The sequence below is a fragment of the Arvicanthis niloticus genome, chromosome 24, assembly GCF_011762505.2.
Source record: "Arvicanthis niloticus isolate mArvNil1 chromosome 24, mArvNil1.pat.X, whole genome shotgun sequence".
NCBI classification, from domain to species: domain Eukaryota; kingdom Metazoa; phylum Chordata; class Mammalia; order Rodentia; family Muridae; genus Arvicanthis; species Arvicanthis niloticus.
The window spans coordinates 8,381,091-8,406,080 of NC_133432.1; the positions used below are offsets into that span (position 1 = coordinate 8,381,091).

At 48.1% G+C, this 24,990-nt stretch overlaps 1 protein-coding gene across 2 annotated transcripts in view; it reads left to right on the forward strand.

Annotated features, from left to right (window-relative positions):
• The window catches only part of Ksr2 (kinase suppressor of ras 2), a 367,151-nt gene that overhangs the window by 267,095 nt on the left and 75,066 nt on the right, over positions 1–24,990 (forward strand). Inside the window, exons 8-12 of one of the 2 annotated variants that reach the window (XM_076922578.1) lie at positions 5,223–5,290; positions 9,800–9,918; positions 15,888–16,056; positions 23,132–23,173; positions 23,706–23,778. In XM_076922578.1, coding sequence (XP_076778693.1) covers positions 5,223–5,290; positions 9,800–9,918; positions 15,888–16,056; positions 23,132–23,173; positions 23,706–23,778 — 471 coding nt within the window. Of the gene's footprint in view, positions 1–5,222; positions 5,291–9,792; positions 9,919–15,887; positions 16,057–23,131; positions 23,174–23,705; positions 23,779–24,990 lie in introns of both variants that reach the window. The other variant, XM_076922577.1, reaches the window with a different exon arrangement.

Genomic DNA, 24,990 nt, shown 5'->3' on the forward strand with positions numbered 1-24,990 from the left:
TGATTGTAGAAATGGAAACCAGAACAAGACATAATATTTAGTGGGGTTCTAAATGCTGACTTCCTCTTGTGTTTCATCAACCCTTAATACCTGATGAATTTAGTCTTGGCGGAGAGGGTGTTCCTTTTAAAGGCAGGAAGGAGAAGGGTGGGAGGATCCAGCTGACTTAGCAGAAGCTAAGAAGAGGGCGGACCTTAGACTCAAATGCAGGACAAGAGGTGCCTTGTGTTTTTGAATGACAAGTCAGAGCGATCCCCAGACACCAGGGAAAGGTCCTAGGTGCAGAGAAGTTACCCAGGGGCTAAGGAGCTGGCTCAGACAGTAAAATGTTCCCCACAAAAAAAGAGTACCTAGATTGATCCTGAAAATGCATGCAAAAAAGCCAGATGTGGTGGTTGACCTATGGTGGTCCAGGTATGGTAGTCCAGGTGTGGTGGTCCAGATTTGGTAGTCCAGGTGTAGTGGTCCAGATGTGGTGGTCCAGGTGTGGTGGTCCAGGTGTGGTGGTCCAGGTGTAGTGGTTCAGATGTTGTAGTCCAGGTGTGGTAGTCCAGGTGTGGTGGTCCAGATGTGATAGTCCAGGTGTGGTGGTCCAGGTATGGTGGTCCAGGTGGGGTGGTCCAGGTGTGGTGGTCCAGATGTGGTAGTCCCAGTACTGGAGAGGTGGAGACTGGCCTTGCTGGCCAGGAAGCCTTGATCATGGTAAGCTCTACAACACAGTAAGACACCCTGTCTCACAGAACAAGTTGAATGGCTCCTAAAGAATGGTATCCAAGGTTAACCGCTAAACTCCAAGTATAAATCCATTAATAAGATCATGTACCACAACCCACACCCACCTACACATACATGTGAACATACACACACATATATCACATACACACCTATGTGAACACACAGAAAAACAAAGCAAAAGAAAGAGACAGAAAGATATAAAGAGATAGAGAGACAGAGAGATTTGGGCTTCATAGTCAGGCTGACCTGAGCAGGCGTCAGCTCTCTGCCTTAACTATGTGACCAAAGGGTCATGAATGGACACAATGCCTGAGCAGGGTCACACAGGCTCCAGGAAGGCCACCCATCTCTGCAAACATAACGTGGGCCTGCACAAGGCGCCACCTGCCCTGTGCGAGCCAGGCGTCTCGGCAGGGAATCATGCAAAACTTCCTCTGAAGATGGCTAACTTTCTTGTAATTCCAAGGCTTAATAGGATAAGCTGCAGTTCTGAGGAAAAGGCACTTGTGTGGAACACAGTTCCCCAAGGGAGCTGCTGGCTAAATGAGACATTATCTTCATCAGATGACCAAATCTGCGTCAACCGGATCCTGCGACTACCTGGGCGGCCATGGTAGGCAAATGGCTATTTCTATGCTTGCCTGGGCTGCAAAGTGAGTTTCAAGCCAGCCCTGGCAATTTAGTGAGACCCTGAATTTAAAAAAAATCAAAGAGAAGTAAGCAGGGGGCCGGGAGCCTCGCTCAAGAATGGAGTGCTTGCCTGGCATGCCCAATGTCCTAGATTCAGTCCTCAAGATGAAGCAGATAATGTGAATAAGTCTCTGGGCCCAGCCAAGTCCCCCATTTCTCCTGTATCTTGTTCACTCTGAGTTAGGGTTTCAGAATATGCTTTTTTCCTACAGGGAGCAGGGACATTTTAAAAACCCAGTTCTAGGACCCAATAAAGATACTTGTTTTTTTTTTTTTGTGTGTGTGTGGGGGGGGTTGTTTTTATAGTTTTTTGAGATAGGGTTTTGGTTTGAAATCTGAATTGGTCTGGGATTCACAATCCTCCTATACAGAACTCCCAAATACTGAGAGTACAGCTGAAAGCTGCCAGGCTCAGTCAGACTCAGGACCAGCTAAGCAAGCAGCAACACTTAACTCAGTGCTCGTATGTAATCTGTTTACCCTGAGCAATCATGTTTCAGTATACAGATATGGATACAGCCATTTCAAAGTCAAGAAGACTGAGGCCCAAGAAGATAGCAGAAAGGTGGGGTCCTTGCATGCATACAGAAAGTATATTACCAGCTTCCTACTATGAACCAATGGCTGTGCTGGGCACTGGGGTGGTGTTGAGAAGAAAAGGAAGAAAAATCCCTTCCTTACAGGTTTTATTGTCTGGGGAAGGATGTACATCAAGGCATCCAAACCCAACTGTGTGACTTCAGTATGAACACCTTGCCTCTCACCCCGCTGTTCAAAAATTGCCTCTTAGAAGTCTTAGCAACCAGATGTGGAGCTTGTTTTCTTGGCTCTGTAATGGAAAGGGCCTCATTCCTTTCAGAGGCACCTGTTGACATTAACTAAACCACTACATATGTGTCCTGAGCACCTACTATGTGCCACGCTATGCACCTACTATGTGCCACACTATGATTACCTACTATGTGCCACATCACTGTGGCACGGCATGTTTAGTCATGTCACTGAACATGGGATAACCCAGGCATGGCTCTCTGCTCAGATCACTAGAAGCCAGGCAGGAAGATGGACGGGTGGATGGACAGGCAGGTTAATAATATGTCTTGTAATCGGCTATGACTGGGGAAGGCAGGGTATGGCTTTCTGGTTGGAGGGGAGTCAGGGAGGGTTCCCTGGAGGAACTGATCTGGGAAGATAAACAAGAGATAGCAGCGCTGTGTCAGGAGGATCCAGGGAGGAGCAACAGGATGCTCAGGGTACCTAGAGCGAAAATGGACTGTACCAGAAGGAGCAGATGCTTGGTGATGCAGGAGCTTTGGCTATAGCTCTGGGGTCAAGGGGCAGAGGGGTACCAGGAAGAAATAGAGTAAGCAAATTCCCTGAGGCTTGCTAGGTCTCAGTAGGAGGCTGACTTTTATCCTGGGAGCAAGGATGGACAGACGAAGGCAGGACATCTAGGTGGAGGGAATGCTGGGTAAGCTGCAGATGCGGCAGTAAAAGGAGCCATGGTCCCCCTTTATCTCTCATCTGCTTCCCACCCTGTGTCTACTTCCTATAGGCCAGTCCCTACTTTACATGTTTCAGGGATTCTTGCAAAGTTACCAAACCAAACCCCTTGCCATTTCTACTGAGCTAATTAATCTGGATGCCCCAGCCTGAGCCTTCCAGTCTTATTCTGGCTCCCTGAGGCCTCTCATTTGAGCCAGTGTTTCTGGAAAGTTCTTGGGAGACTCTCGGCACAGGAGACTAACCATTTTATCCCTGGCTACTCGACAGCTCAGCAGAGACCAGCTCGCCAGCCTGAGGTTGCCTAAAGGAAGACTCCATGTAAAAGATTGAGGGGTTGGGGGAGGCACTGGTCTGTGACTCAGACCCCTAGACTCAGGGACAGCATGATGATACCTTAGGGCTCTTCTCTCTATGAAAGAATCAGGGAGGGAAAGGGTAGACTTGCAACCCTTTAGAGGCATGCCTGTTCTCCCTCCCCACCCCAAGACCCTGAAATAGCAGAATCTCACAACCCAAAAAAGGCTCACTGGTACTGCCCATGTTCAGAAGTGATGCACCAGGGAAGGCTGGCAGGCAGGTCACAGGGGCAGTGGGTCAGGGGTGAACTCAGGTTCTCATATTCTGCTCTTCGTGGGAAGCAGAGAGGCAGGTAGGAGTGTTTGTGATCCTACTATGTGGTCTAGCTAGTTAAATGTCTGGTCTTGAATCACAGAGACCTGTGCTTTGGCAACCGATCTACCTCCTGTGATATTCTGTGCCAGGTGTTTACTCCTGAGGCCTCAGTTTCCTTGTCTGTAACATGGGGATAGTGATGGAGGACTCTCCAAATAATATCTAAAATACAGAATGAGCCAGGAAGACCAATGTGAGCATTATTCATTGTTTTGTATCCAGGTACCAGGATGTCACAGCATGAGGCATCCATATGTTATTAGCATGCAGCCATAAAAAAAAAACATGTGTTTCCATGGTAGCAGCACAGTTTAGTGATAACTGACTTGATCATTGGGAATCTTCATGAAGGACAGACAGAGCTCAAAGCAGGAAGACCAGGATAGTTGAAAGCCGTTCAGAGGGACTCACGTTGGGCAGTTTCACAAACCATGACCCTCAAAGCAACAAGAGCTGACACTCAGGGGCCATGGTGGCTTCACTTCAGCCAACTTGGATTCAGAGTTAGACATGCCTCTGGACTCGGGACATGGATGGGGCCATCCTTGGGCTGAGGTTCTAGGCTGAATACAATCAGAAAAGTGGGCTGAGCCCCGGTGTTCACCTCTCTCCATGGAGGACTGACTATGGATGCCACTCTGCAACCAACCCTCTCAATCTCCGGCCGCCATGTCTTCCTCAGTCTGATGGAGCATATGGGACCCACATAAACTCTCCCTCCTTAAGCTGCCCGAGTCAGTTTTCCACCTAGAAAACAGAAATGATAATAAGAGCTATTTCTTACAGCTGTAAGACTCAAAGGAAACACTGTGTGGAAAATGTATAGTATGGCAACTGGTGAATGAATCTTTGAGTACTTGGTAATGATGATGAAGGTTGGGGTGTTGCTTTTGATGATGATGATGGTATTGATGATGATGAATATAGGCATTATCCTAAGCACATTTCAGTGTACGACGTTAACATGGATATGGTTGGTAAAGCCATAACTACTTTCTCTTGCACCACCCAGGGTGGAACTGGAAGAGTTTCTCTTGGCAGCCTCTTTCCAGAGTTATCATCTGGGTTGCCAAGGATCACGTTTGTGGTTGCTGCCTCAATGCGTCTCATGCACATGCAACTGCACAGGGCCTGGAGTTTTCCAGACCACTGGGGCATCTCATCTGTCCATCTGCTTCTTCCTCTACTCATCCACCCATCCATCTACCCATCCATCCATCCATCCATCCATCCATCCATCCATCTATCCATCCATCCACCTATCTACCCATGCATCCATTCACCCACCCATCCACCCATCCACCCACTCATCCATCAATCCATCCACCCATCTATTTACCCATCCATCCACTCTTTCACCCATCCATCTACCATCTATCTATCCATCCATCTATCCATCATCCATCCATCCATCCATCCATCATCCATGCATCCAGTCCATGCATCAGTCCTTCCATCTACCAATCATCCATCCATTTACCAGTTCATCCCTCCATCTGTCCACCCATCCAGATTTATATCCATCCACTCATCCATGTCCATCCACTCCACCCACCCTCCCATTTTATCCATCTGTCTACCAAGTCATCCATCCATCTTTCCCTTTCTCTGTCTTTCAGGTTAAAGTGCCACAATAAATGCACCAAAGAAGCCCCGCCCTGCCACCTCCTGATCATCCACCGAGGAGGTAAGTATATAACACTTGTTACTCTGAGGTGGGCTCTGGAGCTTGGGCATCCAGGGCAGCCTCCCCAGCCAGCATGATTCCAGATACCTCCCAATCCCTAGATCCCTGCCCACTCAATCTCTTTCCTCCTGAGGCTTCTTCCTCCCATCGTGTTCTATACTCGTTACAACTCTTGTCATCACTATCTCTCGCTTTCCTTCCACACTCAAAAAAGAGCTCAGGGTCTTTCCATGGTGTGATCCAGGCTCACTCAGTTGATCTTGCAGAAGTGGCCTTTGGGAAGAGTCTGGCTCAGGAGAGAATTGTTTTAGGTCATCTGTGTGTCCCCTGCTCTGGGGTCCTGGGAATGTCTGGGTTAACTTGATTAAACTGGCAGACTTTCACATCCATTCAGACCCATTTAGCTGGGAAGAAAAATGTTGCACTCTCTGCCACGGACATGGTAGGAGACAACAGCTCTTTGTAAAGTCTTATAGCCCCTCTTGCAAAATAATTTCCTAATTTCTTTTTTTCTTTTCTTTTCTTTCTTTCTTTCTTTTTTTTTTTTTTTTTTTTTTTTTTTTTTTTTTTTTATGGTTTTTCGAGACAGGGTTTCTCTGTGTAGCCCTGGCTGTCCTGGAACTCACTCTGTAGACCAGGCTGACCTCGAACTCAGAAATCCTCCTGCCTCTGCCTCCCAAGTGCTGGGATTAAAGGCATGCACCACCACCGCCCAGCGCAATTTCCTAATTTCTTGTCCCATGGATTTATTACTCCCAGAGCCCCCATGATGCAGCCCCAGAGCGATCTCTTAAGTCCATGCTGTCGGATAAGAAGCTGTTGGCCACACTGATTATTTAACGTGAGATTCTCGAGAATGAGCTAAAACCACAAGTTCTGTTACTGAGTCTCGGCAGCCACACCTTGGGGCTCAAGAGCCACACTTGGGAGCTCAGGGGCCACGTGTGGCTGTGTGGCTGTGTGGCTGTGTGGCTGCTGCATTGGGCGGTGGCAGAGACAGGCCAATTTCATCTCTGCAGAGACCTCTCCTGATGATGCCACTCCTCCTTGTGAGATCAGAACTCTGCTGCTAAGACAGTGGGCAGTGTAGATGGCCAGATGTTGCAGCCTAAAGAGCTCAGGCTATGAGCTTCCTGATGCCCCCCCCCAACAGATAATTAGTAAACATCAATGTTATAGGGATATTTTTTCCCTTACAACCTCTCATTTATGGTCCTATCCTGTACCTCGCTCTTGCATTCTCCTTGCCGTTTAGGCTATCCCAGACTAAATCACCCAGTGTGGACCTTCCAGCCACTCCTGAAAGGAAGTAAAAGTCAGATATTGTCTATTGTTTGGGAATTACTCTAAGGGCTCCTTCTCTCTCCCCTCACCCTGTCATCTTGTCTGTGGTGGCTGTCTATTTATATCTCTTTTCCTTGATGAATGCTTGCCATTTTGTTCTCTTTCTCTCTTTCCCTGTCTTCTTCTCTCCCTCTCTCCCTCTCTCCCTCCCTCCCTCCTTTTGTCCTTCTTTTCCTCCCTTTCTCCTTCCCTCTCTCATTCCCTCCTTCTCTCCCTTCCTCTCTCCCTTTCTCTTCCTCTCTTTTCTCCCTCCCTTCCTCTCTTCTTCCCTCCCTCTCTCCCTTCCTGTCTCCCTCTCCTTCTCTTCTTCTCTCCCTTTCTCCCTTCCTCTCTCCTTCCTCCTCCTTTCTTCTCCCCCTCCCTCCTTCATTCTCTCTCTCTACAATGGTTTTATCAATTCTTTGAGCATCTCAGACAATATATTCTGAACATGCTTACCTCCCCCATCTGCTTCCATCACCAGCCTGCCACCCAGCTTTGAGATCTTTCTTCTCCCCATCCCCTACCCTACCCCCATTGAGTCCAGTTTGTGTCACCCAGCTAGTCTTGCCATTGGAGCCTGCCGTGGTGTGAGGCCAATCTACCAGGGGCCACATCACTAAAGAAATGAAACTTTTCCCTGGGATTTCAAGGGAAGCCGGTTCTTCCCTTTTGGGCCTGATCATATTCTCTCTTTTCAATGCTTATTCAAGGTCTGATCTTGATTCCCTTAATTAGAGACCACACTCTTCCAGTAAAGCTCTTGCCTACAGAGTAATCCTACATCAGCTCCTTCCCCAAAGCAATGCACCCACAGCCCTCGTTACTCTGTCTAGCAAAGATGTGTGTAGGAACCAGACACTTGCTGACCCTGCCCCAGAGAGGCTGGATCAGTGCCTGTCTTTTTGAGTCGGATGGTGGGGGGGGGGGGGCGATTTCTGTGCACATCACAAGCCAGAAGCATTGTTCACGAACAAGAGTTGGACCAACTCACAGGCTGATGAGGGCCAAGCAAACATCCCGAGTGAGAAACGCTGGGTAAACAGGCACACAGGAAAGTCCAGGCAGGTACAGTTCAGAGAGGGTAAGCAACTACAGCACCCAGACAGGCAGACTAATATCACCTACCTCTGTGACATTTCAAGTAGAAGCCTGTGTAGTTTTAGGTGCCTTCGACTTTCTACTGAGTGTTAGCGACTTCCTGGCCAGCTGTCAGCTGCTACCTCCATCTCTAGGTTGGATGGAGCCTCAGACCCGCCAGAGACCAAGCTTAAGACACAAGCTTAAACAAAGCTGAATCTTTCTTCTCCATCCTCCCATTCCCCCCACCCCCACCCCCCCAGCATTGCTCAGCTCAGACATGGCCCCGGGGAGTATCCACTCAGGTTAAGAATGAACCTAAGAGAAGCTTCAGGCAAGAAGTGTGTTTTTCCCTAAAGCAGGCTCAGGAGCTGTCAGAGGTGGTTGGGGTTTGATGTTTTCCCCGCCTTGGGTCTCCAGGAGGAGAGAAGGACGGGAGGAGTGTTTGGCTCTCTCCTCTCCTGCCTCTTCCCACCCCACAACCTTAACACACCTAGCCTGGGTATTTTGAAACCTGAGTTCACACAGTTCCAGTTCCGGGGCCCCTGTCCAAGTTCAGCATCACTGGGGAATCTGCCTCCTACCGAATCCTGCTGGGCGGACCCTGTAGTGGGTGCTTTGAAGGTTAACTCCCCCAGGAAGTTGAGACCCAGGTTGTAGAAAGGTGAGCCTCCCCCCAGAGTCTGGTATTTGGAGAAGGCCTCCTTCCTCCCACCGGCTCCTTCAAGGCCAAGCTCCCTGGGCCCCAGGAGGGCTGGTGTCTTGCAAGTAAATCAAAGAGAACTTTCCTGAAGAAGTCCACTGGCTTCTTGCATCCTCCCCCCCCCCCCCACCTCCCTCTTGGTGGGAAGTTGAAAATAGAGTCTGTTTCCATGGTAATGGCAGCTCAGGCTAAGCAGAGAAATTAAATCCCTGGGTCAGAGCAAAGCTTTAATTCCACATCTCCCTCCACCCACCCCCAACAAAACACAACTAACAAGGAGAGGTGCAAGGCAGGCAAATCTGAACTTGAGCGTACTCGCTTCTGTCGCACGCTGTGTTCCTCATGAGTGACAGAAATAACGAGAGGCAGGCAGGCAGGCGCTTGAGGACCAAGTCCTCATGCCCCACAGGAAGCAGCAATTTAGCACTGCTTGCCTGTGTGCCAGCTCTGGCCCTGGGTGTGATACCCAGGGGGATGGCTGGAGTTGCTGAGCCATTATGGTCGAGATCCATAGTTATTTGGGACAAACGTGGTCCAGTGTGAGGCAGTTGCCTTAGTCCTGATAAGCTACATACATCACAGAAGACATCCTGACACACAGTTAGAACACACGGGGACAGGTGTCCATCATGGCTCGTGCACTAATTGTAGGCCTACAGGAATCAGCGACCTCTTGCACTGCAAGTGAAGTTCAAGGCTATTGTGCAAAGGTGTCAAGTCGTGTGCACTAGCATCTGTGTGGAAGAAAAAAAAAAAAAAAAAAAAAAAAGAGGGCAGTTTCCTATTCCTCTTGTCCAAAAACACGTGTGAGTCGGGGCTGGAGAGATGACTCAGCGGTTAAGAGCACTGACTGTTCTTCCAGAGGTTCTGAGTTCAATTCCCAGCACCCACATGGTGGCTCACAACCATCTGTAATGAGATCTGATGCCCTCTTCTGGTGTGTCTGTGTGGTGCTACAGTGTACTCACATATATTAAATAAATACATAAATCTTAATTTAAAAAATTAAGGGAGAATGAGACAAGGAAAGACCTTTGGTGACCCCCCAGGCCACCACATGAACACCCACACGCACACCCATGTGACACATCTAGAGTAACAAGTACCTATTTTAGTATAACTTGTATGAACCCTCCCCTACACACAAAACACATCTACACTAACAAGTACACATGTTAGTCTACCTTGCATGAACACACACACACACACACACACTATGTACATAATGCAGACCGTATAAAAACCACAGAACACACCCAGAATGTTTGTCCTGGTGATTCATGGCTATCATTTCTAGTGTCACTGGTGGGTTTCAAAGTGGGATCTGAGCTGGGCTGTCCTGACATGATCAAAGCCAATGGGATACTTAGACTCTCTCTGCTGTTTTTACCCTACGGACCCAGCAAGGTTAGTGCGAACGGAGTCAGTCCCCTGTGACATCAACAACCCTGTCCGGAAGCCTGCCCGATATTCAGATCTCCATATCAGCCAGACCCTCCCTAAAACCAACAAAATCAACAAGGTAAGGTGTGGCTTTTATGGGGTGAGGGGTAGCGGGGCAGACAGTGGCGGCTGAGCCAGATGGTGGGCGGAAAGGTGGGGAGGCCGGAGATGGGGCATGGCAGTAGTCACATTCCTGGGCTCTCCTGGTTCTGGGTGCTTTATGTGCAGTAAAGCTTGCAGGGTGGAGGGAAACCATAATGTGCTCCGTTGAAGCACAGGCAGAAGCAGGCCTGTGGAAATGAGATAAATGGGGGGGGGGGGTGCGGGAAGGGGCAGAAGGGAGTTTCCGTGGTATTCCAGACCCTGGCTGCTCTGACTGGGGTGCCTCTCCATCTGCCAGAGCAGCTGTGTACGCAGTGGTGGGCTTTCCGAACATCTGTTGAACTAAGGGCTGGTGATCTCCTTAGCTTCTGGTGGGGAGTTAGATGGATGGATAGCTATCACTGGGGGCCCTGAGCAACAGCTGGATCAGTTTCTTCCCTCTGGCAGATGGCCGGCAGGCGGCTCTCTGCACATCTTTCTTTCTGGCATGATCTGTCTATGTTGCCTTTGGCGTGTTGATGGGATGTGCCGAAATTGGCCCAGGAACAGTTCCACCCCATGCTGGAAGCCAATTTTGCATATGTCAGGAGGTGGTTTCTCGGGCCCACAAAGCCTCTGTTTATTATATGTTGAAGGTGGATCAAGCGTGGTGTGAAGTTAGAGATGGGGGGGGGTCGCAGATCTGGAAGCAGACACCAGAAGAGCATCTTGGTGACAGTGGCCCTTCCCCTTGGCTTCCCTGCCTTGGCCATTGAGAGGGAGACCCCTTCATCATCCTCTCTTTCCTCCCAGGAGCCAGAGCGGGGTTCCGATGAGTGTTACTCAAAGGCTGTCACTCTGCCTATAAAACCCACTTACTGGTTTTCTGTTGGTTTCCGGAAGCAACCCTATGTATTTATTTTTCCGACTTTCTTGTGCACGCCTGTACACGACTTTGCATATTTGTGGGTACTCGTGTGTGGGTGTGTGTGTGCATGTGTGATGATACATGTGTACCTGTGTGATGGGTATGCATGTGGAGGTCAGAGGTTGATGTCCGGAACAACCTTATGGGCTCTTGGACCTTATTGAAGAAGGGCCTCTTAATTAAATCCAGAGCCTGATGCTCGGGCTACTTCTGCTTTCCCCATAGCTATTGGCTATTATTTTTATTGTTAGTTCTTGGAGTAGTCAACTCTGGCTCCTTGTCACATAGCCAAACATTTGAAAGAACCTGTGTTCTGGGGTCAGGGAAAACTGGCCACCAGTCTTGATGGCTGTGGAACCATAGGCAAGTGACTTGCTCTCTCCGGGCTGAAGTTTGAAGTTTTCCTCTATATAAAATGGGCAATTTCCAGCTGTCTACTTCTGTACAACAAACCACCCCCAAGTGAGCAGTGTATAATACCCACCCTCTTGTTATGTTTACCATCTTCTGGCTAGAGGCTAGGAGTCGGGACAGAAAATCATGGGTCAGGGTGTGTGTGTGTGTGTGTGTGTGTGTGTGATTTTGCCTTTGCCGTGGGATATCCAAAGACTCTATTGGGACACCCCTTAAAACCAGTGACTAGTGACATCTAGAACCAGGCTAAGCTCGCCCACCATCTGCTTTCCTGTGACTCAAACCACACCCACACTGTCCGTGGCTACTTTCACACTGCAGTAACAGCAAAGTTGATGAGTCACAAGACCTATGCAGCTGGAAAGCCCTAATGTTTACCATCCAGGGCTTCACAGTTTTACAGGCTCCTTCTCTCTCATGGCTGGTGCTCTGGTTGGGAGGGGTTAAAGTCAGCCAGATCAACCACCTGTAGCCTAGGCTTCCTCCCAATATGGCTGCTTCATGGCATCTGGGCTCCATACAGGGTGGCTCATGGGATCTTGGCAGTGTTATTTCCACTGTTCTTTCCTAAGGAGGCAACCACATGTTGTGGGATTTGAGGTTAGACAAGGTAGACTCCAGTTGTCATTGGGAAGGGGTTTTGGGTCGATGCTTTATGATGCTCATGACGACTGATCACAACACCAGCTCTGGAGAGCTTTCCCCAGAGGCGGCGTTGAATAACATCTGAAAGTGTTCTGTGCCTCCTGGTGCGGTGATGCTTAGAGAGCTGTAACGAGAGTGTTGTCTTTGATCTCAGGACTTCAAGCAAAACATCAAGCCGGGGCCTCTTTATTTTGGTTGTTTTGGGGGAGTCTCAAGGCTGGTCTAAGAGGATGAGCACATGGCTAGTGTGTGCCAAGCTCTGGCTTCCATCTGTGGCTCTGATGAGAGGAGGGAGGGAAGAAGAAAGGAAGGAAGGAAGGAAGGAAGGAAGGAAGGAAGGAAGGAAGGAAGGGAGGGAGGAAACTTCTAAAAGAACCCCCACACACACTGGGACAACTGAGGTGGCTCAGTTAGCTTGTCCCTTCAGAAGTGACTGTATATCTTAAAACCCATCTTTTTTTTTTCTGTGATATTGTCAGGGGGCAGGAGTTCAAAGCCACCCAGAGACCTTTCGTCTGGCGTGACCAGTGCTAGAGCCTCTCGATGTCAGATGGGACAAAAACATGGGTCAGACTGATGAGCTACAGTGACATTGTTTTGCTTGTCTGCCAGGAGGGGCACTGGGGAAGGGACAGAAATTGGCCTCTGCACAGACAGTAGCTTTGCCATAGAGGTGGACAGGCTTTCTCTTGTCGGGCTGGGCTATTTTTTGCCTCGTTCTTGTCTTACTGGCTTCATGCAGATTCTTGTTGTCAGGCATGATGTGGTTAGTGAACAGATTTCTCAGCCAATTTGCTCTGAAGAGTTCTGGCTCCTGTTTTTGTTTGGCCTTCCCTCTGACCTGATCCGTCCCAGTTCACAGAGACCCTGAATCCTTGCCTGGCAGGTTGGCAGAAGGTAGCTGTTGGAGTCACAAAGCTTGGGTTTGTAGCACAGTTCCTTAATTTGCTGTGTTGCTGTGAGCAGGACCAGTTCAATGCCTGTTTGCCTTTGTTTTTCTCTCCATAGAATGGGCAAGGTAGGGGTGATGAGGAGGATTGGATGTGTTTAAGGATTTAGTCTAACAGTAGGTGCCCAGGAATGGAGGAGGGTGAAGAGAAGGAGGAGGAGGGAGAGAAGGAGGACAGAGAGGAGGAGAAAGAGGAAGAAGAGGAGGGAGAGGAAGAGGAGGAAGGAGATGAAGAGGAAGAGGGAGAGGAAAAGGGGGAGGGAGAGGAGAAGGAGGAGGGAGAGAAAAAGGGAGGAGAATGAGGGAGAGGAGGAGGACAGAGAGAAGGAGGGAGAGGAAGAAGAGGAGGGAGAGGAGGAGGGAGGAAGAGGGAGAGGAGGGCAAGAGAGAGGAAGGGGAAGAGGGAGAGGAAGAGGAAGAGGAGGAGGGAGAAGAAGAGGAGGAAGGAGAGGAGGAGGGGAAAGGATAGGAGAGGATGGGGAGATACAGGAGGAGGGGGAGAAGGGACAAGAAGAGGAGGAGAGGAGAGGGAAGAAGGAGGAGAAACACAGTGATGGAATGGACAGAGAAAGAAGGGGAGAGGAAAGAAGAAGGAAAAAGGTAGAGGAAGAAGAAAAGGAGAAGAACAATGAGGGAAAACGGGAATGAGAAGAATAAAAGAAGTAAAAGAATCAGGCGGAGCCAATGGGAGGAGCGAGGGAGTGGAGGAGACGGAGAGGGGCGGGAGAGGTAGAGAAAGACTGCATAAGGAGAGAGGCTGGATGAACATCAGTAGCATCTGCGGCCCCAGATACTATTACATAGGACCGGTCTCCAACCCTTGTCCCCTACATCAGGGCATCAAAACAGCATCCTCAGTGGCAGCCAAGGCTGTGGCTTTTCCTGCTATGAGCAAGAGGTTGGAAGATCTGGCATGCTGGCTTGTTAGTTACAGGGAACAGAGCCCTACCTAGCCAGCTCATTAAAGCAAGCTGCTGTAAGGGTCGCCAAGAGACAAAACAGCAATAGCAGGTCACTCTTGAGGAGCTGGGCTCTCTAAAAGTAGACCTGGGAGATGGTCTCAAGTTGGGTGGGCAGCCTGACCCCAGTGACACCAGGACATTGCTTTTAAAGATCTATTGTTTCGAGCTGGGCAGTGGTGGCACATGCCTTTAATCCCAGCACTTGGGAGGCAGAGGCAGGTGGATTTCTGAGTTCGAGGCCAGCCTGGTCTACAGAGTGAGTTCCAGGATAGCCAAGGCTACACAGAGAAACCCTGTCTCGAAAAACAAACAAACAAACAAACAAACAAACAAAAGATCGATTGTTTCAATTGTGCAGAGGTGTGTATGTGCACATAAGTGCAGGTGCCCGAGATGGTCAGAGGAGGGCACTGGATTCCCTGGAGCTGGATTTACAGCAGCTGTGAGCCTTATGACTTAGGTGCTGAGAACTAAGTTTGTGTTTCCCAGAAGAGTGTTATGCACACGTTCCTACAGATTCATCTGTCTATCCCTAGACACTATTGTTCTAGTGATATGAAAAGGTAAAGCAGCTAAAACAGCCCAAAGCACTTTTGGGGAAAAAGAAAAAAAAAAAACTGAAAATAGAACAAATTCCACCCTATTTCAAAATGGAATAAATGTCGATGGTAATCAAAACCAAAAGGAAAATCCATAGGGCAAACAATCCCAGGAGGGGAGGTTCACTGTGGCTGACTGCTGAACCATGACGATGTATAATTTTCACGCACCTCAGTCAAATACCGAATAATCTGCTCACAGTCGGGGGCGAGTATAAACTGGCTCAGCCATCCCAGAGAGCCACATGTGTGCACACAAACCTCGTTATAAATATTTATAGTAGCTTTATCCTCACACATACACACACATAGACACACACAAAGGAAGCAGCCCCAACCAGGAAGCAGCTTAGATGTCCCTCACTAGGCGATAATTCACAAATCTGTACATCCAAACAGCAGAGTACTTCTCAGCACTGCCGAAGTCATTATGTGAGTCAAGATGCCCTCTCAAGGCTCGGAAGGAGGACCCCTGCCTCTTCCTGCTCCCGGTGGCTTCTGCAGCCCTTGACTTCTGGTGACATCCCTCCAGTGTCTGTCTGTCTTCACATTCTCTTCTTTCTGGGTCTCTCCTCTTTCCTGTCTATCATGAGGATATTCATCCTTAGAGTCAGGACCCAGTCTGTCTCTTGGTCTTCATCTTTGTTACACTGGCAGTGACCCTTGTTCTAACTGGGATTGGGTCCTAAACTTCAGGGTGCTGGGTCTTGCAGGAGGGCCCATTAAACCCACTGACCTGCTCTCTGAAGTTCATCCAGCAAGGCCATTCTGCACACGCACTTAAGGACCCCATCTTTGTTGGGTGGAGCTTCCTTTGAAGCTGGTCTGAGGGCAAGATAGATAATGCGGGGACCCAGCTGCATGCTGGAGAGGCTGCTGAAGGCTCACTCCCACGCTCTCTGTCTCCAGCTGCCAGGCTGTTGATTCTTTAATAAACACTTGGGAGGAAAAGTGTCAGAGTAGGGGACAGTTCTCTGGGCACCTCGGCATGAGGCCCCTCCAGATCAAAGAGTCACAGACTTCATGGCTGGCACCTCTGCAGATTTCATTATGTGGCAGCCCCTTCTGCCTCCAGTTCATCGGCAAACAGGAAGGCGGCTCCAGAGACTTCCCTCCACCTCTGGGTGTAACTCCTTTAAATGGACTGGCTCAGGTGTCTTGTCTCTGTGTGTATGTGTTGGAGGCCATAGACCTAAGGAGCTGAAGGTTAACTTTGGATGTCTCTGTCACCTGTCACTTTCTATGATTATTATTATTATTATTATTATTATTATTATTATTATTATTTTTAAGATAGGGTTTCTCACGGATCTAGGCTAGACTCTAGAAGGATCTAACAATTATAGAAGGGGTAGCCATGGCTGGGGAAGCTGGCTTGGGAGTGAGCCCCTTCCTGCCCAGCTCATCCTATCTGCTGCGTCTCTGCTTCCCCACCTGTCCCTGACCCCTCCCCTGTTTTTCTTTCCACAGGACCACATCCCTGTCCCTTACCAGCCAGACTCCAGCAGCAATCCCTCCTCCACGACGTCCTCCACGCCCTCCTCACCGGCACCCCCCCTCCCTCCCAGCGCCACGCCGCCTTCTCCCCTGCATCCCTCCCCGCAGTGCCCGAGACAGAAAAAGAACTTCAACCTGCCAGGTACTTCTGTGCTGCGGAGACAGGTGGATACCATCGGAGGGGAAGAGATGGGGAAGGGTGTTGGGTCATTGCCAAAGCCAGCCAGGATGGGGCCAGCTCTTGCCTGAAAGCAATGACTGATAATCAGAGAGGGTCTGGGAGACATGTGGAGGTGTTCAGCAGACACAGGGCAATTGCCAGACAACGCCACATTTCATCTTTTGAGGGAATGCAAACAAGCAGCAGCTCCGCCTGACAAATGAGGAAACTGAGCACAAGGACTCTTAGAGGTGTGTCTTTTGCTTAGCATCGAACTGATGTCTTTGCCTAGCTAAGTCACAAGACAGAGACACCTGCTCTAGAGTCGGCAGTAGTTCAGTGAGAGAAACTGGTTGGGATCGGTGGCAGGGTGCTGTGCCGAGGACCTCGGGGACAAATGCCAGAGCAGGGTTACTTCTCAAGTCTCAACACAGATGCCTCACAAATGTGAGAGGTCCTGAGTTCAAGATCTGCATCTGCTTATCCTGCTCTAGCTGTGTGACCTCCGATTCCGGTCTCTCAGCTCACTCCCTAAGCAAATGGTGGAAGAGCCACTTGTGAGAGACATGGCAACTCTATTGTCCTTAGATCTAAAAAAAGGGTCTTTGTCTGCCTTCAAGTGGATCAGACCCAGGATACTTGCTGCCTCCTCCAGGGTCCTCCCATAGGGCCCAAGAAGGCTCTGCCAACCAGGTCTCCATCATTACAGTACTCCAGAAATGGCTGGTAAGGTTGCCAGTGGGGAAGGTCCATGCCATACAAGCCAAGGACCTAAGTTAATAACGTTTAAGAAAGAAAAATAAATAAATAAAAGCCTGATACAGTGATACACACTTGGAATCCCAGTGCTGAGGAGCTGGAGACATGGATCATGGGAGCTCACTGGCATCCTGCCCAGCTAAATTGTTGAGGGATAGCTGAAGTGGCACCATCTCATAAAACAAGGTGGACAGAAACACACACGCCCTCATACTCGTATGCATTTGCATGCACACACACACACACAAATGCTAATGGAGTCACCCTCTGAGGAAGCTAGTTTGTTGGCTGAAGTTTTAAATGGATTCAGCAATGTCACTTCTAAGAATCTCTGTTCAGATGCTCACGCAAGAACACCAGGATCTATGTATAAGGACTCTATGTATAAGGACGTTAGCCATTGCCACAGTGAAGAATTGAAATGTCAAGTACCCATCCAGAGAAAGGCTGAATGCATTGGAAAAATGTTCTGCTGCCATTCAAAGGGACTCAGGACTCTACCAAGATTTCCCAGAATGCAAAGGGGTTCATCGTGGGTTTTCAGTGGAAAGCATAAGATTTACAGAATAATTGGTATCCTATCATTGTCCATTGTGACTCCTTTTCACATTATTTGTGCATTGCAAATATAATATCAGCCAGTACTTCTTGGCTAGTGAGCAGAGGGGTTTTGATTTTCTTTGTTTGCAGTGTTGGGAATTGAACCTAGGGCCTTGTGCACGAGGCGAGCACTGTGTGACTGTCAGCCCTTGCCCACGTGTGTAGCTCATAAAGGAAGCTTTAGCGTGCCCCCCCCCCCCCTGTGTGGCTGCACCATTTGATATCATCACTGGCAAAAAAACACTCAGGGTTTTTTTACTCTCAGTATGTGGCCCAAAGTTACCTCAAAAGCACTATCCCCCTGCCTCTGCTTCTGGAGTGTTGACGTTAATGTGTGCCACCACGCCTGGCTGGCAGAGGGCTTTTGCCTTACCTACCTGTCATGCGTATGAGGGGGAGTATGTGTGAACACGTGGATACAAATGATGGAATGTGATCCCTGAATGAAATTCAAAACACAATGTCCCAGAAAGGCAGACAGGTCTTCCCCTGCCCTAGCAAAATCTCCCAGAGTGGCAAGCATCTGGTTCCCTGTCACACTCTTGACTCTGGGCATCTGGTGGTAAGAAAGGGAGCGCCGAGTGTAGTTGACTGTAAGATATTGAGTTCTCAGAAGGCTATGAAAGTCAGTGCTTGGATGGAACAGTATCGCTAGAGTTGTTTGAGCTGGACCGCTCAGGGGTGTCCGAAAGGGGCCGTGAGGTTAACAGGCAGTTTAACTTACCTGGAGACCTCGGAGCACACGGAGAATGAGATGCTAACAAACCAACTGTGCTGTATGCTGAGTGGGCACATCTGGCCCATTGGATTGACCCCTGCTTTCCATCCTTCCCTGAGCCTTCCTGCCCTGTGGACAAACCCAACATGGGACCCCGGGGACTGGCTCTGAGTGTACATGTGTCTGCTTTAGGACCCCAGCTTTGTTTTGAGTGGCTGTGATGTCTCCATGGCAAATGGCATGAAGGGGTTTCTGGGTGGATCTTCTTTCTATGGAACCATCCTAGCATACAACATACATACATACAGACACACATACAGACACACATACACACACATACACACACACATACAGACACACATACACACACACATACAAATTTTCATGCATTTATATACATACACACATACTCATGCACTTACATGTATACACACACATATGCTCCTGCACTTATACACATGAACACATCATGTACACAGACACTCATGCACTTACATGCTTGCACACACATATGCCCATGCACTTACACACATGCACACACAGATATGTTTATGAGCTCATATGCACACACACATATATACTCATGTACTTGCACACATACACATATTACATACACACTCAACACACTTGCATGCATCCACACACATATTCCCATGCATTTACATGCATACACACACTCATGTACTTACATGCATGTATACACATATGCCCATCACTTACATGCATAAACACACTTGTTTATTTACCTGCACACACACACACACTCATGCACTTACATGCACACAAATATGCCCATGAACTTATATGCATATACATATTTACTCATGCACTTGCACACACACACTTATACATTTACACACATGTAACACATATATGCCCATGTACTTACATACATGCACACACATGCATGCACCTACACACACATACACTCACCTACTTATACACATGCAAACATTCTCGTGCACTTGCACACACACTCATGTACTTACATGCATACATACACACACACACACACACACACACACACACTCATGCACTTACATGCATGCACACTGCTCCAGGAAATAGAAAATTCTGGTTCCTTAAAACAGGAGAAACAAGAGGTACAGCTGCCTCTGGTGGCTACAGCAAGATTTCTTTTTCTATCTCTTTTTTAGTTTCTTAGGTATATTCAGTGCATGGTTAGCAAATAACCCGCTACTCTCTAGCATTCCTATTTATCTCTCTGAACCCCTTCTTCCCACCTTGTCTAATGGCTGCACTATTAGAGAAAATAGCACTCTTCCTCCAGCAAACACCACAGGCATCAGGTTCTCAGGAAAGGAGGAGCCTCACAGGCAGAATAGAGGGGCCTCGTGGCACCTCCTCTGTATGAGGGAAGGGTGGGGCCCAATTTTGCACGACTGTGCACAACTACTGTGTGTTCATGGTTGCTGGGGCAATGCCTTATCTAGATGGCAACATTTCACCAAACTATTTCCCATCCTCTGGCTTTTGGTTCTTTCTTCTGTGTGTGTGTGTGTGTGTGTGTGTGTGTGTGTGTGTGTGTGTGTGTGTATCTGCATGTATGTATGTATCTCTCTGTGTATGTGTGTGTAGTGTGTGTGTGTGTAGTATGTGCATGTATGTGGTATGTGTGTGCTTGTGTGTGCATTCATACATGTGTTTGTAGCATGAATGTAGTATTGTATGGTATGTACATGCATGTGTGTGCATATGTGTGTGTGAGTACATGTGTGTGTATGTGTACATGTGAGTGCATGTGTATGTGTGCATGTGTGTGTGGTATGTGCATGTATGTTCATGTGTGAGTGCATGTGCATATTGTGAGTGCATGTGTGGTATGTGTGTGTATATATGTGTGTGTATATATGTGTGTGTATCAGAGGTGATATGATGTCCCACACTCATCAGTCATTTGTGGCCAGCATGTAATACAGACACATCTGAGTGTCTGTATCAACTGTCACCCGAAACCCCACTTGGTCCCAGGCAATATCTTCTTTCTTCGGAACCCTGCTGCCACATTGCTATGTGATCGTGGAGACTTATTCACTTGCTCTCAGTCTACCCATCTGCCAATGGGATGCCAATGCCATGAGAACAGGAAACTGGACTGCATCACTCTTTCTGTGGGATAATACATTTATTGAGTGACTACATGAATGTGCTAATGACTTAAACCCTATGTCCTTCCTAGGACTCTAGCTTCTGTTTGTCAAAATGTGACCTCGATTTTCAGAGGGCATCCATCCATTGGTTCCATTAGCAAGCACCCATTGAGCACCTACTGTATACCAGACACTCAATGTAGAACTATGAACAACCTGGTATAGCTCTGCTTTAGAGTGTTGCTGCCTCTATAACAAATGATCTGAGCAGCTTAAACAGCACAAAGGCATCTTACATTCCCAGTGAGCCCAGGTTACCTTGGATGCTATCTGTGAGTTTGAACCATTTTCTTGTTTTGTTTTTCTCCCAGATTCTGGAAGCTCCTGTGTTTGTGTCCCTCATTCTTCTGCCTGGGCCTCTATTGTAACCTGTCTGTCTTCATTGACTCTATCTGACCTCTGACCTTCCCTCTTACAGTAACCTTTATAATCTCATTGGGGTCATCCACACAGCCCAGGCTAGCCCTTGTGTCAAGAGCCCATTTAAACCTATCTGCAACCATACAAAAGGCAAAAAGGTCATGGTTCCTCAAGATCAGGACACGAGCAACATTTATTAAAAAGCAAAAACCATCAACTAACCTTTACTGCAAGTTAGGTTCCTCCGTGCAGCCTGAGCCTGGGAGGGTGGAGATCAGCTGGACCCGAGATGCAATAGTTTCTCATTTTGTAATTTTAGCCTTTTGTTGACAAAAAAAATGGCTGTGTGTGGGATTTGCATTATAGTGTGTAGTCAACAAGGCCTGGACCCACAAACTGCTTTTATCTATCTGTCTGTCTGTCTGTCTATCTATCTATCTATCTATCTATCTATCTATCTATCTATTATTCTAACTATCTATCTATCTATCTATCATTCTATCTATCCTTCTATCTATCCTTCTATCTATCTATCTATCTATCTATCTATCTATCTATCTATCTATCTATTTCTGGACAGCTGTACTTTTTGTCCTGGAACAAATTATTTCCCAGTCTTCCTACCTATGCTTACCTATGCTTAAGAATCCAAATAACCCCACTGACATTCCAAGGCTATCCCAGAGTAGCAAGTAAACTAAGCCAAGAGCTTCCACTCCTTAACCTTCAATAAAAAGAGGCGATTTTAATCAGTCATCAACAGATGTCTCCCATCTATGTTTGTGGGGACTTGGGGCTCTTGAGACACTGGTATTTACTCTCTGAAGGAGCTTGTACATCAACCCAAGCCTCAAGGGAAGTGTGTCATTTGCACCCATCTCCCAACAAATAGTTTAGCACTTGAAGCTATCTGGCTGTCTCTCTCGGTTCTAAATCATTCTCGTCTGTTAGTTAAGAGAGCTGAGAGTCCATTTTTCATCACAGGTGAATGCATTCATCTGGTGGATCCAGGAACCCTGGATTCTCATGAATATCACAGTCCAAGGATGCCCACGTCCTTGTGTAACACGCATGTGCTCTCCACACATCTTCCCATACACTAAACCATCTCTAGGTAACACGCAACACTGAGAACACCGCGTGAATGCTGAATACGTAGTTCTTGTATGTTGCTTAAGGGCTCACAGCAAGAAAAACAGGTCCACATTGTTGGTACAAGTATACTTTAGTAAAGACTTGGGTCCTGGATCAGCTGAGCCTTCAGATGAAGATGAACCAAGCCCCTCCCTTCCCAGATGTACTCAGAATCTACTGTATACTTCTGTGGAGTGATGGTCCCAGAATTGTGTACCTGGGACTAGTATTGTCTATACTTTGTAAACACTGAGACGTGGGAAGGTTTGCATGGATTTCATGAGGGATGTAAACAGAGCGAACGGTCAATGCCACAGGCTCAGCTTACAGACTCCAGGCCCAGACCCGGGTCCTCAAGTGGCAGGTGCCAGTATTGTTGTAGACACTCAAGTTGCTTCTGGTGCTGGATTTCACCGTCCTAACTTGTATGTAACCCCATCTCTGTCAAACCTCTTTGCTTGGGGAAGGAGATAAGCTATCTGGCCTGCCCACACTCTTTGTTCCATACCTCAAAGGAGCAAGTGGCAAACTAGAAACCTCGGCCTTTGGCTTGAGGACCACAGGCAAAGTAAGTTGCCAAGAGGCTCAGCCAGTAAAGTCCAGTGTGATTGTTCTTGCTAAACATCAAGATTAAAGAGATTAACCTGTGCTTATGGTTAAGTGGAGAAAGTCTTGCTCTCTGAAAGAGAAAATAGAACAGAGACAGTCGTTCACACCCTGATCCCCAGGTCTGTACAAGAGGATGGTGGTAGCTGGGATTAGGTTGCAGATTTTGAGGGCACAGGCTATGCTACATTAGGCTAAATTAGATCCCATAGGGGCAGGTGAAAAGGTTAGCAGGAAGTGATGTCAGAATAAAGCCAAGACAGAAGAGAATTGCTGGGTTGGACTCTCTGTTGACAGCACTTTCTGGGGGGAGACAAAGGACCTTCCAGAAGACTTTAGTCAATTTATTATGGTGCAAAGAAGAAAACTCAATACAAAGCTTGGTGCTGAAAATTTGCATAAAGGAAATTTGCATAAAGGATGTGTGAAAGCAAAGATTACTTTGGATTATGTATGGCTTCATGTTGTGGTGTGTGTGTGTGTGTGTGTGTGTGTGTGTGTCACTGTGCCTCTCAGAGGGTGTCACCTGATTTCATAGAGTGTGAGATGTTAAATGCTTGGGTCCCGTATGTCCCAACTCCCTTGTAACTCAGGGTGTCTACCGAAGCAGGGTTGGACAGAGAAGGGCTATATGGTAACGATGGGGAGGAGGTGTGGTACCCAATACGCTCGGGTGGCCCTTACACTGCTTTTCTCTGTCTTTTGCAAGCTTCCCATTACTATAAATACAAGCAACAGTTCATCTTCCCAGGTGAGTGCTCTGGGAGCTGGCCATCTGAGGATCAGGGGTTCCAGGGGGGCGGGGGCGGGGGCGGGCGGCTGGCAAAGAGAAGTCAAGAGCAGAGAGGAGACTAGTGGGGTCTCCACACTCCAGGATAACATCTGTTCATGGAAGAGGAGAAGCTAACAGCCGGAGATCCCCAAGGGCACCATGAGACTAAGAATATACCCAGCACAGTGGAGGCCTAGAGGGCCAGCCAGTCAGAGGGACTTGAGTTGACAGAGGTGTGAACTGAGTGGTCCCCTTGACTCAAAGTGGAGTGAGGAGGATTTTGTGATGGGCAGCAGATGCTCAAGTATGCTGTCTCCGCTGGCAGTGAGGACCAACACTGTAGATCTCTAGAATGTTATGCAGTAGATAAAGCCCAGGTGGCTGAGGCAGGGGGAAGGAATGCTGGCCAACATTGAAATCCATGTCACAGGGTAGGGTTGCTGTCTGCTATGTCTCTTGATGGGTAAAGGTCCGTGGTTTGATCTCTACATATGTGATCTCTGACTCACAGATGTGGTGCCTGTACCAGAGACGCCCACCCGGGCACCCCAAGTCATCCTACATCCTGTCACCTCGAATACAATGTAAGTGACTTCACCCCCCTACCCTAAGCCTCAATACCTTCAGCCTTCTCTGTTCCTCTGCTGTCAATTTTCCTCCAGCCTGGAGGATATGAGTCCAGGATAGAAAGGCGCAGGGCAGATGGGAGGGGCCTGGCACCCCACGCTGAGAGAGAAGTGACAAGAAGCAGTGTTACCCCCCCCCCCCCGAGCTAGCTCTTCCTGTGGCTGTGGCTCTGGCCCTCTGTGGCAACTACAGACTACAGTGTCTAGAAGTCACATCATTAGAAGTCACATCATCACCTCAAAGTGTCCTCTTCATGATTTCAGATAACAGATAGACTTCAGTTTATGTCATGGTCTCCCCTTTTAAAAGGTGGATCTGGTGGCACTTGTCCGTCGTCCTACATACTTGGGAGGTCAAAGCAAAGGATTTACAAGGTCAAAGCTTGGGCAACTTAGTGAGGTGCTGTCTCAAATCCAAGTATCTGAAAGGGGCTGAGGATATACTTTGGTTGTGAGGCTCCAGATTCAATCCTGAGTCCTGAGGTAGAGAGAAAAGGGAGTGGGGAGGGAGAGGGAGAAGGAAAGGGAAAGGGAGAGAGAGGGAGAGGGACAGGGCAAGAGGAAGAAAAAGAGACAAGAGAAAGGAAACACAGAGTTTTCACCTGGGATCAACAAACCCTAGCCTGTCAGACAAATCCCATCTGTCACTCGTTTTTATAAATAAAGTTTTGTTGAAACACTGCCATGCTCATGTGTTTACAGGGCCTAGACTGGCTGGCTTCTCTGTACAGCAGGAGGGTTGAGGGGTGGTAAGAAAACATATGGCTCACAGAAGTGAAAAATACTGACTCTCTGGCCCCTTGCAGAAAGAGCCTGCCAGCCTCTGTTATTCATGCCCCTATAAAATGAACAAAAGTTAATTTGGGAAAATTTAGAATATTCTGTGAAAAAAAGGAAGGGAAATTTGCTTCTTGGAGACTCACGCTGCTAGAATGTTCCAGTGAACTCTCATCCTGGTCATATATTTGTGATTCATGACAAAGGCAGTTACCACCCGTACAGTCTTGTTTTATCTTTAACGGGGTGACACTGATTCTCCCGTGTCATTCTGGGCTCTTTGTAGGCAAAGTCTTAATGACTATCAGGGAATTCTGATCTCCGTGCTGTAAACAACATGGCCACAGATGTCTTGGTGTGTACATGCCCTGGATGACCCATTGCTTAGACAGC